Below are 17519 nucleotides of genomic sequence, written 5' to 3'. Positions count from 1 at the left end.
ACTTATTTGGCATTTTATTGGTTAAAACAAGTGACATCACGTGACTTCAGAGCCTAGGCCTCAAGAGGTCTTGCAAATTCTACCTTTCTCTCTGGGAACACTCCCAATGCCAAGTACAGAAGTCAAGAATAGAATACTGAATGATCAGAGACCATGTGGAGAGTGTCCCAGGTACCAAGTCGCCAGGGAGTGGGGGCTTTACAGCCTCATTCCATTCACCCTAGTGAATGCAGCCACATTAAACTACAGCAAGATCAGAAGAACTACCCAACTGGGCACAGTCAACTGACACCATCATGTGAAATAATCAATTGATTTAAGACCGTTAGTTTTCGGTGGTGTTGTACGCAGCAGCACCTAAGTTACATCAGAAAGTAGAAGGTCAAACAGGAATGGATTAGTTATCCAAACACCATACAAGAAGCTATAGGATTGACAGCTTTATTTTCTATTTTGAACAGCAGGGAAAAAAAACCTGTAAAATCCTGAGAATCTGATTCAACATTCAATCTTTTTAAAGTCACCAACTCTAAATATGTGCTTTCATTTTATATTCACAAACTAGTTATAATGAATTTTGATAGGTTTTTTGTCTATATGCATCATAGGGTATAAACCTCCCTCTAATTCTTATATCCAACAGAAATTCTACTTTTAAATGACCAGTAAATTGTAGTGGCCTTTCCCATCAAACAAAGCAGGCTTGTATCCCTGTGCTGAATGTGAAAGGCAATGACTTCATGGGGAGTTAGCATTTAATCACGTACTTTATATCCTTTGGCAACTAGAAAACGTTAAAGTGCTTGGAAGACAGACTCTACAATGATGGTCAGAGGATTTATAATCTATACAGGTACCAACAAAAATATGTGTAAGTTAAGAGTAAGACTTGCATTATTAAAAATTGTAGACTTGCATTGTTGAGGCTCATCTTCAACTTTCGCATGATGCTATATTTCGTTGTATCAATTTGCATTGCTACTGCATCAGAGGAAGCTTAAAAATCCTATTTTTATCTTCTAGGTGAGAATAGATTTAAAAAACGTGATTCTACCTATTTCTACATTTAACAAGTTTCCTTTAAATCAATATTCCTTTCTATCTCACATCAACAACCCACTCTCCACACCCGGTTTAATATTTTTGTAAATGCTTAATAAATGACTAGTCTCTAAAGATGGGCAGTGTTCATCAGCTGCATCATATCTTGGAAAGAATGAAAAACCAGCTGAACCAGCTTTTCTGCATCAGTTTCTGGGCAGGATTTCCAGGCTGTACTGGCCACATTAAACCTGTGAAGCACAAATAAAAAATGATTAAGTACTATACAAAAATCACAACACAAAGAGGCTCCAAATGGTGATGATGAACACAGCTGTGACCTTTACAACACCATCTGGTAAAATGCCTACTATTATACTTAGAAAATTCTGACTTCTTGTATTACAAGGCCCTGTATCAACTGACCACCCAAACCAAGACTCTGTCTCCAGAAGCAATGTTTTTAAAGCTTTCTAGGTGATTCTCATGTGTACCCAGACTTGAGAACACTGTCCTCCAAATGGAGGACCTCTTCAACTTCTACCCCCACCCAAAGCAACTTCATTGCTAATTAATAGTCATGCTGTTTCTTTCTGTTCCTTATAAATATCAGGCTCTTTCCTACCCCAAGACCATATAATTTTGTTCACCAGCAAAGTCACTGTGAAAACGTTAAGTGTATTCTACTTATTTAGAAGGCATTGTTACAGGGCTGGGGATACAACAACAGACAAATCAAAACCCCTGTTCTTCTGGGCTTATATTCTAGGAAGGGAAGAAAGAGAACATACAAATAAACATGGATACCCACTGGATGGTTATGAGTGTTCTAAAAAAAAAAAAAAAAAAAAAAAAAAAAAAAAAATGCAGCAGGTATGTGTGAAGGAGGCACAAGGGCTATTTTAGACCATCAGAGAAGGCCTCTCCGACCAGAGCAAATTTTAAGCAAATACCTGTACGGACTAACGGAGTGATCCCTGCATGTTATTTCAAGGAAGAGTAGGAGGCAGAGGAAATCACAACCACAAATGCCAGGAGGAGGGAGCTTGCTTGCTGTACTCCAGGTACAAGAAGGCAAGGGTGGCTGCAGTAGACTGAAAGAGGAGGAGAGCTATAGAGGAAAGGTCAGATCTGTGACTGAGAACTTGATCAGACAGGATCTCACAGGAGGACTCTGAATTTTACTGTGAGTGAGATGAGCTCTTGGAGAATTTTGCGAAAAATGATAGGACTTGAGTCACATTTTTAAAAGGGCATCAGGGCTGTTGTGTAGACAGTGGTCTGTAAGAATGAAAGGGTGGACCCAGAAGACCACATGAGAACCTGTTGCAATAACCTCAGTGGGAGAAGATGGTGGCTCAGCCCGGGTGGTGGCACTGGAGGTAGCAGGCGGTGATCGGAGTCTGGAGAGCTGCTTTCTTGGCATAGTATTAATTCCTTCTCATCCCTAACATCTCAACTTCCCTGTTGCTCTCTGACCACACTAAGTAAAGCGGTGCTCGATCTCGCCCTCCCCACCAGTGTGTCTGTATTACCACATCAGCTTGCTTTCGCTTCCCAGCACTCATCACTACTTATCTTGCTTATTTGCTTCTGTCTCTCTTTCCCCAGGAGAAAATAAAATCTCTAAAAGCGAAAATCTGGTCTGTCTTGCATCCTGAGCACCTAAAATGCTACAAGTTTCCAATACATATTTCCTGAATGAGTGAATGGATGTTCTGCCCCAGGATCGGGACTTCCAAAGTCAGAGAACTGGTGTGTCTGGACTGAACCCTTGTCACTGCATGCAATACAAGATCCATACTTGTCAGGAAATATGTTAGAATGCTTATGCTCTGTGTCTGATCATGATTTTAGACCGTAGACCCTTTATATGAAAACATAGTAAGATCTATGTTGAACCTTTGTAATTTAATCTTTAATTTGTACATTCATGGACATAAACTAAATACTATGGGAATAAATATCTAAGGACTTAGATGCTAACAAATATAAGTACCACTGGTATAAGACTATATGCACAGGTCACACTTGACACGGAGGCAGAAGAGAACATTTTGCAGAACAACCCTGACTGTAAACTCTTTTTAAAAAGTTAATGAAAAAAATAAATTACAAACTGAAATATGTCATACATATTATCAGTCCAATTGTTCACATTCCATCCGAAGCCCCCAATCCTACCATCTTATTCACATAGTGCTAAATGTGGCCACATGATTTTTTACAAAGCCCCCCAAGCTCTCAAAGATCTCTGAGATGGCCAGACTATATGGATGAAGACCTTGCAAGCCATTCTCCCAATTTCATATTACCTTATTCTCCACCTAATAGGTTTTAGTATTTTCTTTCTCATTCTTTCCACAAACATAAATCAAACCTCATCTGAAATTGCATCTGAGCTGGTAAAACATTCTTTTTTGGAATATAAATTAATTTACCTAGTCTCTTATCTTGGTCACATTAGTACTGTTAGGACTACATGAACCACCACATATTTATAGGCAATTACATTTTATGTGTTTTATTACCATAAAACACCTTGCCCAGAATATGTTAATATGTGTACTGAGATTTAAGGATGATGGCAGTATATCACTGAGTCAACCTAAATTGGTGTTCTGCACAAAATGCCTAAGGGACTGATTTGACCAGTGTCCCAAAAGCAGGATAGAGAAACAAACACACATTAAATGCCCACGTGGTAAAAATAATTACCTATGTAGCGAGTGGCAGATGACAACACAGTCAGAATTACAGTGCAAGAAAGACATTCAAAAGACAGAATAAAAGCTTTCTTACTCTGTAGCACAGTAAGAATGAGAAGAGCAGTCTCACCTGTCATCTCTGATGTGGTAGAAAAATCCATAGCCATTGTGTACCATGGGAACCACCACTCCCAGGACTCTTGAATACCCAACCAGACTTGTTGAGAGAACAAAGTTTCCACCTCCTCCACTGTATGCCATAAAGAGAGGATATTTTACTAGGCTTACAGAAACTTACATTACTTCAGAAAAGCTTTTAGGGTCCCAGAGGTGGCTCAGTTGGTTAGGCCTCCTAGTTCAGGTCAGGTCATGACCTCTCGATTGCTGAGTTTGAGCCCCGCTTTGGGCTCTGTGCTGACAGCTCAGAGCCTGGAAGCTGCTTTAGATTCTGTGTCTCCCTTGCTCTCTGCCCCTCCCCTGCTGGCACTCTGTCTCCCTCTCTCAAAAATGAATAAATGTAAATTTTAAAAAAAGCTTGTAACCTTCAGAAAGAAGGAACTGATTAAGTTATTAAACACTACATTACATTATATTACCTTTTGGAGAAAAGTGGGTCTGTAAAGAGTTCTGGAACTGGAAGATCTTCCTCTTTTGCTATGAGTAAAAGACCTAAAAGATGACGGTCAAATCCTGCAATGAAACCCCAAGTATTAAGCTAGAAAAAATTTTTCAACATGAGAGAATTTTTTTTAAGTCAGAATAATTCCAATGTAAGTACCTTTTCCAGCCAAACAATATTTCATCATTTTATCATGTTTTGCAAAAGCTTGTAACATCTTTCGCTGTCGCTCAAGAGGCTGTGTTAAAAATCAAGACACATTTCAATAAACTTTCAGCAACAATAACAACAAAAAAACCTGAGCTCAATATAGTTAGGATGCGGGTCATCTGAGAGAGAAAAGATTTCTAAAAAGACCTTTAGACACATGCTTCTATTTATTTTCCTCACTTCTATTGCCTTTTCTTTCCTATAGGTCCTGCATCTTGATTATTTCTTTCCCAGAACAGGAAAAACAATAGGAACTTGTGGGCAGCACTGAAGTGATACTAACAACTGTCAAGACAGAAACAAGTAGGATTTCAATACTAACACACAGTTGTTCAAAATGATAAGGAAGCAGTTCTAGGACACTAAAATAAATTAACACATACATAACTATGTCTATCAAAACTAAAGAAAAAAATACAATACCAAAATACCAGGGGGAAGGAACTACCCTATCGTCTAAATGCTTCAAAAATAAATAAATAAATAAAGTATAGGGGTGCCTGCCTGACTTGGTTGGTAGGAGATGTGACTCTCGATCTCCCGGTTGTGAGTTCAAGCCCCAGATTGGGTACAAAGATTACTTTTAAAACAAAACAAAAATATAAAACAAAACTGTTCTGGTTCCAACACATTAAAACAAGAATCTGTGATTTCAAAAACGTTCAAACACATTAAGAAAAGCTTCCTTTTAAGGCACTTTGGGAAAGTCTTCACTTTATTGGTGTTATCTCAAAGGCAGATCGACAATAGTCAAATACTCATGGTATTGAAGACACTTTGCTGAAATACCAATCAAAAGCACAATGAGATACCACCTCACACTTGTCAGAATGGCTAAAATCAACAACTCAGGAAACATATTGGCAATGATGCAGAGAAAGGGGAACCCTCTTACACTTTTGGCGGGAATGCAAACTTGTGCAGCCACTATGGAAAACAGTGTGGCGGTTCCTCAGAAAGTTAAAAATAGAACTACTCTAACAACCCAGAAACTGCACTACAAGACATTTATCCAAAGGATACAAAACTACTGATTCAAAGGGGCACATGCACCTCAAAGTTTACAGAAGCACTCCCAACAATAGTCAAATTATGGAAAGAGCCAAATGTCCACTGACTGATGAATGGATAAAGATGTGTGTGTGTGTGTGTGTGTGTGTGTGTGTGTGTGTGTGCGCGCGCGCACACGTGTGTGTGCCTCTCTCTCTATATATAGAGAATATTATTCAGCCTTCAGAAAGAACAAACTCTTTCCATTTGAAAAACATGGATGGAACTAGAGTGTATTGTGCTAAACAAAGTAAGTCAGAGAAAGACACATACCATATGATTTCACTCATATATGTAATTCAAGAAACAAAACAGACCAACAAAGGGGAAAGGAAGGAAAAATAAGATAAAATCAGAAATGGAGGCAAACTGTAACAGACTCTTAACTAAACTGAGGGTCGCAGGAGAGGAAATGGGGGGGAGGGAAATGGGGGAGATGGGGGAAATGGGTGATGTACAGTAAGAAGGGCACTTTCTGTGCTGAGCAGTGGGTGTTCTATGTAAGTGATGAATCACTAAATTCTACTCCTGAAACCAATACTACATTATATGTTAACTAACTTGAATTTAAATAAAATCTTAGAAGAGGAAGGAAGGAAGGGAGGGAGGGAACCAACTTTGCCTAGAAACAGACACAAATGGACTGCTTCTCAGGTCCTTCCTGTTTCATATTCTTCCAAGTACATACTTCATTAGCAAATGAATGAATGCTTCAAAAACTTTCAGAAAAAAATATGTGAAAGTATTTTACTGATCCAGGAGAACTGAAGCCAAGGGGTTCGTTATTCAAGGTCTAAGGATCCTTTAAACAAGTAAATAAATACTGTGAATTTCTTGTTTTTCAAATACTCACACTAGTAGAGGGATCCTGCATGGACTGGCACCACCTGACTGCTTCTACTGTACATGACCTCACAGTCTCTGTGCGGCCATGATAAAAGTATCTGGTCATGGCAGTTTCATAGCAGCTGCCAGGGCTACAAGAAAAAATGAAAATACAAGGATGTGTCACAAGAAAGAAAATGCTCAAACATCATCCAAAGAAAGCTTACGTAATAAAGCTGGCTTTGGTCAGAGACTAAGTTCTGTAATACAGACCACAGTCGAGACTTTCAATAACAAAGAGACTATTTTCGGTATCAAAGAGCAAAAAAGTATTCTGATCAACAAGGCCTGGTATTAATACGGGCTGTTTCCAAGGCTTGGCTGCTCTGAGGTTATGTACACTGGAGTGTGTGTGGTAGGTGGCCTGTAAGATGCACCCACAGTGATCCCTGCCTCCTGTTATTTATGCTCTGGTGTAACTCCTCAGATGGGAGTGTGAGAGGGACCTCATGATTTGCTTCTACTGAAACGAACAGGACAAAGGTGATGTCATTTCTGAAATAAGGTTACAAAGAGATCTCACTGCTCTCACTTCCTCGATACGAGGAAGACAAGCTGCCATGCTGGAAGGTGCCCTACAGTGAGGCCCAGGTAGCAAGAAACTGAGGGAGGCCTCTGGAAAACAGCCTCGGAGGAAATGATCCCTGTTAATAATCACATGAGTGAGCCTGGGAGCAGATCCCTTCTGAGTACCTTCAGATGAGAAAAGAGCTGAATGACACTCTAACTACAACCTCAGCAGACTACTACAATTGTATTTACCCACAGACTACAAAAATTCTAACTCAAAAGGATACATGCACTCCAACGTGTATAGCCCCAAATGTCCATCAACAGATGAATGGATAAAGAAGATATGGTATACATATACAATGGAATGTTACTTGGCCATCAAAAATAATGAAATCTTGCCATTTGCAACGACGTGGATGAAGTTAGAATGTAAGAAACAAAACAAACAAGCAAAGGGGGGGAAAAAGAGAGGCAAACCAAGACAGACTCTTAACTACAGAGAACTGATGGTTACCAGAGGGGAGGTGGGTGAGGGGTTGGAGATTAAGGAGTACACATCTTGTGATAAGCATTGGGTATTGTATAGAAGCTTTGAATCACTAAATTGTACACCAGAAACTAATACTACATTGTGTTAACTGGCATTTAAATAAAAACTTAAAAAAAAAAGAAAAACACTACAAGAAAATACTATAGACCATTATCCCTTTACGAATATAGATGCAAAAATCCTCAAATTAGCCAACCAAATTCAGCAGCATATTAAAAAGGACAACTCACCATGCCCAAATGCAATATATCCTAGGAATGTAAGGGTGGTTCAACAAATGAAAATCAATCAATGTAATACACCTTATTAATAGAATGAAGGATAAGTCCTAGAGTAATTGAGACAGAAAAGCATCTGACAAAATCCAACACTCTCCAGTAAAAACGCTCAGTATACTAGGCATAGAAAGAAACTTGCTCAACATGATCAAGGGCATTTATGAAAAACTCACAGCTAACATACTCAAAAGTGAAAGACTGAAACCTTTCCATCTAAAAGGAGCAATATGACAAGAATGATTCAGCATAGTACTGGGTGTTCTAGCCAGGAGAAAAGAAATAAAAGGCACCCAAATTGGAAAGAAAAAAGCAAAACTATCTCTATTTACAGACAACATGATCTCATATTTAGAAAACCCCAAAGAGTCCACAAAAAATTGTTAGAGGAAATAAACAAATTTGGCAAAGTTTATTTATTTTTTAATGTTTATTCATATTTGAGAGAGAAAGCTCGCACGCGCATGCGTGAACGGAGGAGGAGCAGAGAGAGAGGGAGACACAGAATCTGAAGCAGACTCCAGGCTCCGAGCTGTCAGCACAGAGCCCGACACAGAGCTCGAACTCATGAACTGTGAGATCATGACCTGAGCCAAAGTCAGACGCTTAACTAGTGAGCCACCCAGGGGCCCCCGGCAAAGTTTAAAGATACAAAACTAACACACAAAAATCAGCTTCATTTCCATACGCTAGCAATGCACAATCTGAAGAAAATTAAGAAAACAACTGCATTTACAACAGTGTCTAAAAGAATAAAATACTCAAGATTAAACTTAAGAGGCAAAAACAGTATACACTAGAAACTACAGAACATTGCTTGAAGAAATTTTTAAAAACATAAATAAATGGAAAGGGATCCTGTGTTCATGGACTAAGACTTATTATCATTAAGGTGACAATACTACCCATAGCAGTCCACAGATTCAAAACTCCCAACATTTCTGCAAAAATGGAAAAACTAATCCTAAAATTAATATGGTATTTCACAAAGAGCCAAGAACTGCCATAACAATCTTGCAAAGAACAAAGGTGAAGGACTCACCCTTTTGGATTTCAAAACTTACTACAAAGCTACCATAATCAAAATAGTATGGTATTGATATAAGAAGAGACATACAGACCAATGGGATAGAATTGAAACCCCAGAATTAAACCCTTACATCTATAATCAATTGATTTTAAACAACAACATCAAAACCATTCAATGAACAGCCTCTTCAACAAATAATGCTGGGAAAACTGGGTATCCACTTGCAAAAGAATGACATTGGACCCTTACCCCACAAAACTCCTAGAAGAATATGTAAGGGGAAAACTTCATGACATTGGATTTGGCAACTATTTCTTGAATACATTGACAAAAGCACAGGCAACAAATAAAAAAAAAACAAAACAAAACAGATAAACTGGACTTCAAAATTAAAAACTTGTGCGTCAAAGGGTACTATCAAGAGAGTGAAAAGAAAACCCACAGAATGGGAGGAAATATTTGCACATCACATATCTGATAAGGGTTTCATATCCAGAATACATAAAGAACTCTTACAATTCAACAACAAAATGGCAACCCAATTACCAAATACACAAAGGACTTTTATGGACAGTTTGCCAAAGAAGATATACAAATGGATAATTAACATATGAAAAGCTACGCAACCTCATTAGTCAATAGGGAGATGCAAATAAAAACCACCATGAGATACTACTTCACAAATAATAGAAATAATTTTTTAAATGAAAAATTAAGTGTTGGCAAGGATGCGGAGCAACTGGAACCCTTACATATTGCTGGTGGGAATGTAAAATGGTATAACCATGGTAGAAAATAGTCTGGCAGGTGCTCAAAAAGTAAAAGAATTATCACGCAACCCAGCAATTCCACTCCTAGCTACAGACTCAAAAGGAAACTAAAACAGGGACTCAAACAGATACTTGTACGTGAACATTTACAACAGTATTATTCACAAGATCTAAAACATAGAAACAACCCAAGTGTCAACCAAGAGATGAATGGATAAACAAAATGTAGTATACTCACATAATGGAATATTATTTAGCCATAAAAAAGAATAAAGTTCTGATTCTACAACATGGATGAATCTTGGAAACATTATCCTAAGTTAAACAAATCAGACACAAAAAGACAAATTCCACTTACATAAAATATGTGTATGATTCCACTTACATAAAATATCTATAAAAATAGGCAAGTTTTGGGGCGCCTGGGTGGCTCAGTCAGTTGAGCGTCCGACTTCGGCTCGGGTCACGATCTCGCAGTATGTGAGTTCGAGCCCCGCATCGGGCTCTGTGCTGACTGCTCGGAGCCTAGAGCCTGTTTCGGATTCTGTGTCTCCCTCTCTCTCTGACCCTCCCCCGTTCGTGCTCTGTCTCTGTCTCAAAAATAAATAAATGTTAAAAAAAAATTAAAAAAAAAAAATAGGCAAGTTTATAGAGACTGAAAGTAGATTAGATTACCAGGGGCTGAGGAAACAGTAGGAATGAGAAATTATTTTTCAATGGGTACAGAGTTTCTGTTTGGGGTGATGAAAAAATTTTGCTATAGACAGTTGTGATGGTTGTATAACATTATGAATGTAATTAATGCTGCTATATCATACACTTAAAGGGGCACCTGGGTGGCTCAGTCAGTTAAGCATCTGACTTCAGCTCAGGTCATGATCTCACGGTTCGTGAGTTCGAGCCCCACATCGGTCTCTGTGCTGACAACTCAGAGCCTGAAGCCTGCTTCAGATTCTGTGTCTCCCTCTCTCTCTCCTCCCCTGCTTGCGCTCTGTCTCTCTCTCCCTCAAAAATAAATAAAAAACATTAAAAAAAATTTAAAAAAAAGAAAAAAAATGACTACAATGGCAAGTTCTATTTTATATATTTTACCACATTAAAAAAAAGATACTCAAATGCTTAAGGCAAATAGTAACAGTGTATTGTAAGGCTTGTAACATATGTAGAAATATAATGTTATGACAACAACAGCACTAAAGATAGGAGAATCAAAATAGAAACATTCTGTTTTAAGGTTCTTACATTATACTTCAAGTGGAAAATGTTATTTAAAGGTAGACTCTGGTAAGTTAAAGATGTGCTTTATAAACCCCAGTTCGACTATTAAAAGCAAAACAAAACAGTATATCTGACAATGGAAATAAAAGGGAACAAGTGAAAAAAAATGAATTCAAAAGAAGATGAGGGGCGCCTGGGTGGCTCAGTTGAGCTTCTGACTTTGGCTAAGGTCATGATCTCACAGCTCATGAGATCGAGCCCCGCGTCGGGCTCTGTGCTGACAGCTCGGAGCCTGGAGCCTGCTTCGGATTCCGTGTCTTCCTCTCTCTCTGTCCCTAACCCACTCACATTCTGTCTCTCTCTCAAAAATAAAATAAACATTAAAAAAAAATTCAAAAGGGGGCGCCTGGGTGGCTCAGTCGGTTAAGCGTCCGACTTCAGCTCAGGTCACGATCTCCTGGTCCGTGAGTTCGAGCCCCGCATCGGGCTCTGGGCTGGTGGCTCACAGCCTGGAGCCTGCTTCCGATTCTGTGTCTCCCTCTCTCTCTGCTCCTCCCCCATTCATGCTCTGTCTCTCTCTGTCTCAAAAATAAATAAAACGTTAAAAAAAAAAAAATTCAAAAGAAGATGAAAAAGAACAAAAATCAGATATGATAAAAAGAAAAGAAACAGCAATATGGTAGACTTAAACCTATCATTACTGATAATTATATTAAATATAAATGACCTACATATCCTATTTAAAGATACATATTCTCAGGGCGCCTGGGTGGCTCAGTCGGTTGAATGTCCCACTCTTGATTTTGGCTCAGGTCACTATCTCATACTCATGAGATCAAGCCCAACATTAGGCTCTGTGCTGGGCGTGGAGTCTCCTGTTTTTTAATTTTTTTTTTTTAAAGTTTCTTTATTTCTGAGAAAGAGTGAGCAAGAGTGAGTGAGCATGAGCAGGGGAGGAGCAGACAGAGGGAGACACAGAATCCGAAGCGGGCTCCAGGCACCGAGCTGTCAGCACAGAGCCCGATGCGGGGCTCGAACTCGCGAACTGCGAGATCATGACCTGAGCCGAAGTCAGAAGCTCAACTGACTGAGCCACCCAGGCGTCCCTGGGTGTGGAGTCTCCTTAGGATTCTCTCTCTCTCTCTCTCTCTCTCTCTCTCTCTCCCTCTGCCCTTTCCCATGCTTACAGGCAGCATGCTCTCTTTCTCTCTCAAAAGAAAAAAGAGAAAGAAAAAAAAAAAAAAAAGGACACACGTTTCCTGATTAGATTTTTAATTTTAATGCTTATTTATTTTTGAGAGAGACAGAGCACGAGCACGCACATGAGTGGGGGAGAGGCAGACAAAGAGGGGGACACAGAAACCACAGCAGGCTCCAGGCTCTGAGCTGTCAGCACAGAGCCCGTTGCGGGGCTCAAATTCAAGAACCAAGAGATCATGACCTGAGCCAAAACCAAGAGCTGGACAGTCAGCCAACTGAGCCACCCAGGTGCCCCTGGATTTTTTTTTTTTTTTAACACTCAGCTGACTGACCCGCCCACATGCCCCTGGATGTTTTTTAAGTTTTATTTATTTATTTTGAAAGAGAAAGAGAACAGGAGTGGGGAAGGGGCAGAGAAACAGAGAGGGAGAAAGAGAATCCCAAGCAGGCTCCACACTGTCAGCGCAGAGCCAGATGCAGGACTTGAGCTAACTGTGAGATCATGACCCGAGCCAAAACCAAGAGTCAGGCGCTTAACAAACTGAGCCACCCAGGTGTCCCTCAGACTGGATTTTTATTTTTTTTTAATTTTTTTTTTTTTTTAACGTTTTATTTATTTTTGAGATAGAGACAGAGCATGAACGGGGGAGGGGCAGAGAGAGAGGGAGACACAGAATCAGAAGCAGGCTCCAGGCTCTGAGCCATCAGCCCAGAGCCTGACGCGGGGCTCAAACTCACGGACTGCGAGATCGTGACCTGAGCTGAAGTCGGCCGCTTAACCGACTGAGCCACCCAAGCGCCCCAAGACTGGATTTTTAAAAAGCAAGATCAAGGAGCTTCTACTTCTGCTTAAGATTTAAGAAAGTCTCAACATACCATTTCTCCAATCCTAAAAATTAGTAAAGACTGGATAATCTATAAAATCATGAACACATCAGGAAACTGAGGCTACAAGAAAACCAAGTGATTTGAATTCCAAAGAACATAAAACCCCTCGTAGAACAAAACAGACACTTCAGAAGTATTAAGGTTATGAAAAACAAGACTATGAAAAGTGTCACAGATCAAAACTCTAATATACTAATGATGTTAAGTCCCAATTAGGACAAGGTGCTACTTGGGAGAAAAGTCAGGAAAAACAATGGGGAGGAGTTAGGATGGAATAGCTATGGTAAAGATATACCCTTGGACTTCAAGATCTGAAAATGGAAAATGAATGGTCCTCACCGTCCATGAAGTCTATAATAGGCCAGCTGAAGTGCAAGCTGAATAAATGTATCAGGGTGAAGCCTCTTCTTCTTGGTTAGTTTTTTGCCAAAAGATGTAAAGGCATACGCCACAATCTGCAGATCAGATGCCTAACAAAAAAAATTAAATGGGAAAAATGAAAAATCACCTAAGAATACCCCAAAGATAACCAAATCATCATTTGCATCAATCATTAGATATTAAATAATAAAGGTATCAAAGCTATAATTTAAAATGTTTTATGTTGTCATGCTTGGATGGTAGCCAAATTTTTATATACGGTAGTTAAAAGACAAAGCATCAGTTTCTAAGAAAAAAAGTTAAAAAAATCTACCTGCTTGAGATATTGGGCTTCAGCCTGTTTAATGTTGTTTAGGATTTTATCATCCACAGTGAAAACGAGCTCCTCTGGAAGTGATATATCCCGTACTCTTTCTGAACCCTGAAAATAAGGAAGACTTAAAAATGCTCAAAAAACTACCAGGAAAAAAAGGATGAAATATTTTTTCTGACATACCTTCCATCTTCCTTCATTCTCTAAAATTTTCTCATCAACATAATGGCTGACGTTTACTACAACCATCCCATCAACAGGAGCATGCTAAAATGAAAATATACAAGATACTGAATACTTTATGTAAACTTAAAATTTGACCCAATATTTCATTTTCAATTTCCCTGCCCTTCATTCTTAATACAGAATAAACTGCAAAATTCAAATGCTTCACCTAGTAAGAATATATGGCATAATAAATGACTGCTATATTTTATCTGCTGCGAAAGAACAAATACTTAAAGCTGGAAGCACCTAATTAGAGATCCTTAGGTAATGATATTTATACTGGAAGTGAAAGCAGGTGTATGTGTGCAGTGCTAAGATATTCTGAAATTTTAAGAGCACTGTGCAAAACACAAATAAGGCTGGCAAACTTTCTGAAGGCAAACTGAGCATGGATGCAAATTTTTTAGGTGAAGACATAGACCACTAGGTTGAGTATCAAAAAGCATAACAATTTTGTGTTTATGTCTACAAAACTGTTCAGATGTGGCAGAAATAATTCTCAACCTTTAAGGAATTCTGGAAAGATGGGCTGAGTTACAGGGGTATTATGGGTTTGACAACTATATTTAGAGAAAGGAATTGCAGCTAGTGAATTTTTCCATTATTTACTATGGGGGACAAACTTTATGCCTTCTTTTTCCCATGTCCTTTGACAATTGCATCAAATAGTTTTTATTTTTCCTCCATGTTACTGCTCCACTTTAAACAGTTACCATTCATGAACTGTATGTGGTACTACCAGCCTTGGAGAGAAAGATGGGAGGCTTAAGATAGGAACTGAGCACACTTGGACCCAGTTTCAGAGGGAGTTAGGTATCGTAAATATCACCCTAACATTACAGAGATCCGCTGCCCTCTCGAACAGCCCAGTGGAGCCTAGAAGTACAGATGAATACTGTTACCAACTAGAGAGCAGCCTCAACATGAGGAAAGGCTCCTGAGAGAGTTCAGAACAAGATGCATGAACAACTCATCCCACCTGTCAGCAACAGCACCCATAAGACTCACAGATCAGTGACAAGCACATTTTCTAACTGCATCTTGCAACTTTACAAGAATTTTTTATTGGTATCACATAATGTTTCATTTGAGGAAATACTATTAATTTCTAACTCTTTTACTAGAGCCAGTAAGAAAAAGCAAGACTGGAGGATAAAAGTCTCTTTGACTTATAATTATTCTACCCTACCCATCTCATGGTAGAAAGCTTATCATCTATTTTTTAAAAGTTAGGAACTATGAAAACTTTAAATGCTTTCATGACGTTTTATCTATTAATACAGTTTTAACTTCCTTTTCTTTTTATTTACGTGGAGACAATATGTGTAACGTATTGTTTAGGAATGAGGGCTTTGATTCGGAGTCCAAACTCTACCATTTCCTAGTTGTTCAAGTGTTGAAAAGTTACTTAATTTTTTAAGTAATCTGCCTCATCTGTTAGTGGGGATAATAATCACAGACTTAGTGAGAAAAATGATTTTAATAATGCTTATAAAGTAACAAATAAGAGTCCAGGACCAGATGGCTTCCCAGGGGAGTTCTACCAGACATTTAAAGCAGAGATAATACCTATCCTTCTCAAGCTATTCCAAGAAATAGAAAGGGAAGGAACACTTCCAGACTCATTCTATGAAGCCAGTATTACTTTGATTCCTAAACCAGACAGAGACCCAGTAAAAAAAGAGAACTACAGGCCAATATCCCTGATGAATATGGATGCAAAAATTCTTAATAAGATACTAGCAAATCGAATTCAACAGCATATAAAAAGAATTATTCACCACGATCAAGTGGGATTCATTCCTGGGATGCAGGGCTGGTTCAACATTCGCAAATCGATCAACGTGATACATCACATTAACAAAAAAAAAGAGAAGAACCATATGATCCTGTCAATCGATGCAGAAAAGGCCTTTGACAAAATCCAGCACCCTTTCTTAATAAAAACCCTTGAGAAAGTCGGGATAGAAGGAACATACTTAAAGATCATAAAGGCCATTTATGAAAAGCCCACAGCTAACATCATCCTCAATGGGGAAAAACTGAGAGCTTTTTCCCTGAGATCAGGAACACGACAGGGATGCCCACTGTCACCGCTGCTGTTTAATATAGTGCTGGAAGTTCTAGCATCAGCAATCAGACAACAAAAGGAAATCAAAGGCATCAAAATTGGCAAAGATGAAGTCAAGCTTTCGCTTTTTGCAGATGACATGATATTATACATGGAAAATCCGATAGACTCCACCAAAAGTCTGCTAGAACTGATACATGAATTCAGCAAAGTTGCAGGATACAAAATCAATGTGCAGAAATCAGTTGCATTCTTATACACTAACAATGAAGCAACAGAAAGACAAATGAAGAAACTGATCCCATTCACAATTGCACCAAGAAGCATAAAATACCTAGGAATAAATCTAACCAAAGATGTAAAAGATCTGTATGCTGAAAACTATAGGAAGCTTATGCAGGTAATTGAAGAAGATATAAAGAAATGGAAAGACATTCCCTGCTCATGGATTGGAAGAATAAATATTGTCAAAATGTCAATACTACCCAAAGCTATCTACACATTCAATGCAATCCCAATCAAAATTGCACCAGCATTCTTCTCGAAACTAGAACAAGCAATCCTAAAATTCATATGGAACCACAAAAGGCCCCGAATAGCCAAAGTAATTTTGAAGAAGAAGACCAAAGCAGGAGGCATCACAATCCCAGACTTTAGCCTCTACTACAAAGCTGTAATCATCAAGACAGCATGGTATTGGCATAAAAACAGACACATAGACCAATGGAATAGAATAGAAACCCCAGAACTAGACCCACAAACGTATGGCCAACTCATCTTTGACAAAGCAGGAAAGAACATCCAATGGAAAAAAGACAGTCTCTTTAACAAATGGTGCTGGGAGAACTGGACAGCAACATGCAGAAGGTTGAAACTAGACCACTTTCTCACACCATTCACAAAAATAAACTCAAAATGGATAAAGGACCTGAATGTGAGACAGGAAACCATCAAAACCTTACAGGAGAAAGCAGGAAAAGACCTCTCTGACCTCAGCCGTAGCAATCTCTTACTCGGCACATCCCCAAAGGCAAGGGAATTAAAAGCAAAAGTGAATTACTGGGACCTTATGAAGATAAAAAGCTTCTGCACAGCAAAGGAAACAACCAACAAAACTAAAAGGCAACCAACGGAATGGGAAAAGATATTTGCAAATGACATATTGGACAAAGGGCTAGTATCCAAAATCTATAAAGAGCTCACCAAACTCCACACCCGAAAAACAAATAACCCAGTGAAGAAATGGGCAGAAAACATGAATAGACACTTCTCTAAAGAAGACATCCGGATGGCCAACAGGCACATGAAAAGATGTTCAACGTCGCTCCTTATCAGGGAAATACAAATCAAAACCACACTCAGATACCACCTCACGCCAGTCAGAGTGGCCAAAATGAAGAAATCAGGAGACTATAGATGCTGGAGAGGATGTGGAGAAACAGGAACCCTCTTGCACTGTTGGTGGGAATGCAAATTGGTGCAGCCGCTCTGGAAAGCAGTGTGGAGGTTCCTCAGAAAATTAAAAATAGACCTACCCTATGACCCAGCAATAGCACTGCTAGGAATTTA

At 39.0% G+C, this 17519-nt stretch overlaps 1 protein-coding gene across 4 annotated transcripts in view; it reads right to left on the bottom strand.

Annotated features, from left to right (window-relative positions):
* Positions 1-427: 427 nt before the first annotated feature.
* CROT (carnitine O-octanoyltransferase) overlaps positions 428-17519 on the bottom strand; it is a 50707-nt gene continuing 33615 nt past the window's right edge. For 3 of the 4 annotated variants that reach the window (XM_042916884.1, XM_042916891.1, XM_042916901.1), the window contains 8 exons: positions 13835-13918; positions 13652-13759; positions 13297-13427; positions 6482-6605; positions 4528-4606; positions 4346-4439; positions 3880-3999; positions 428-1292 (listed from right to left, as the gene is read on the bottom strand). In XM_042916884.1, coding sequence (XP_042772818.1) covers positions 1172-1292; positions 3880-3999; positions 4346-4439; positions 4528-4606; positions 6482-6605; positions 13297-13427; positions 13652-13759; positions 13835-13918 — 861 coding nt within the window. In that variant the 3' untranslated portion in view covers positions 428-1171. Of the gene's footprint in view, positions 1293-3879; positions 4000-4345; positions 4440-4527; positions 4607-6481; positions 6606-13296; positions 13428-13651; positions 13760-13834; positions 13919-17519 lie in introns of those variants that run through there. The other variant, XM_042916911.1, reaches the window with a different exon arrangement.

Source organism: Panthera leo, chromosome A2 (assembly GCF_018350215.1).
Source record: "Panthera leo isolate Ple1 chromosome A2, P.leo_Ple1_pat1.1, whole genome shotgun sequence".
Taxonomy (NCBI): Eukaryota; Metazoa; Chordata; class Mammalia; order Carnivora; family Felidae; genus Panthera; species Panthera leo.
Note: the sequence above shows the minus strand (reverse complement) of the source record. Positions and strands in the feature narration are given on the sequence as shown.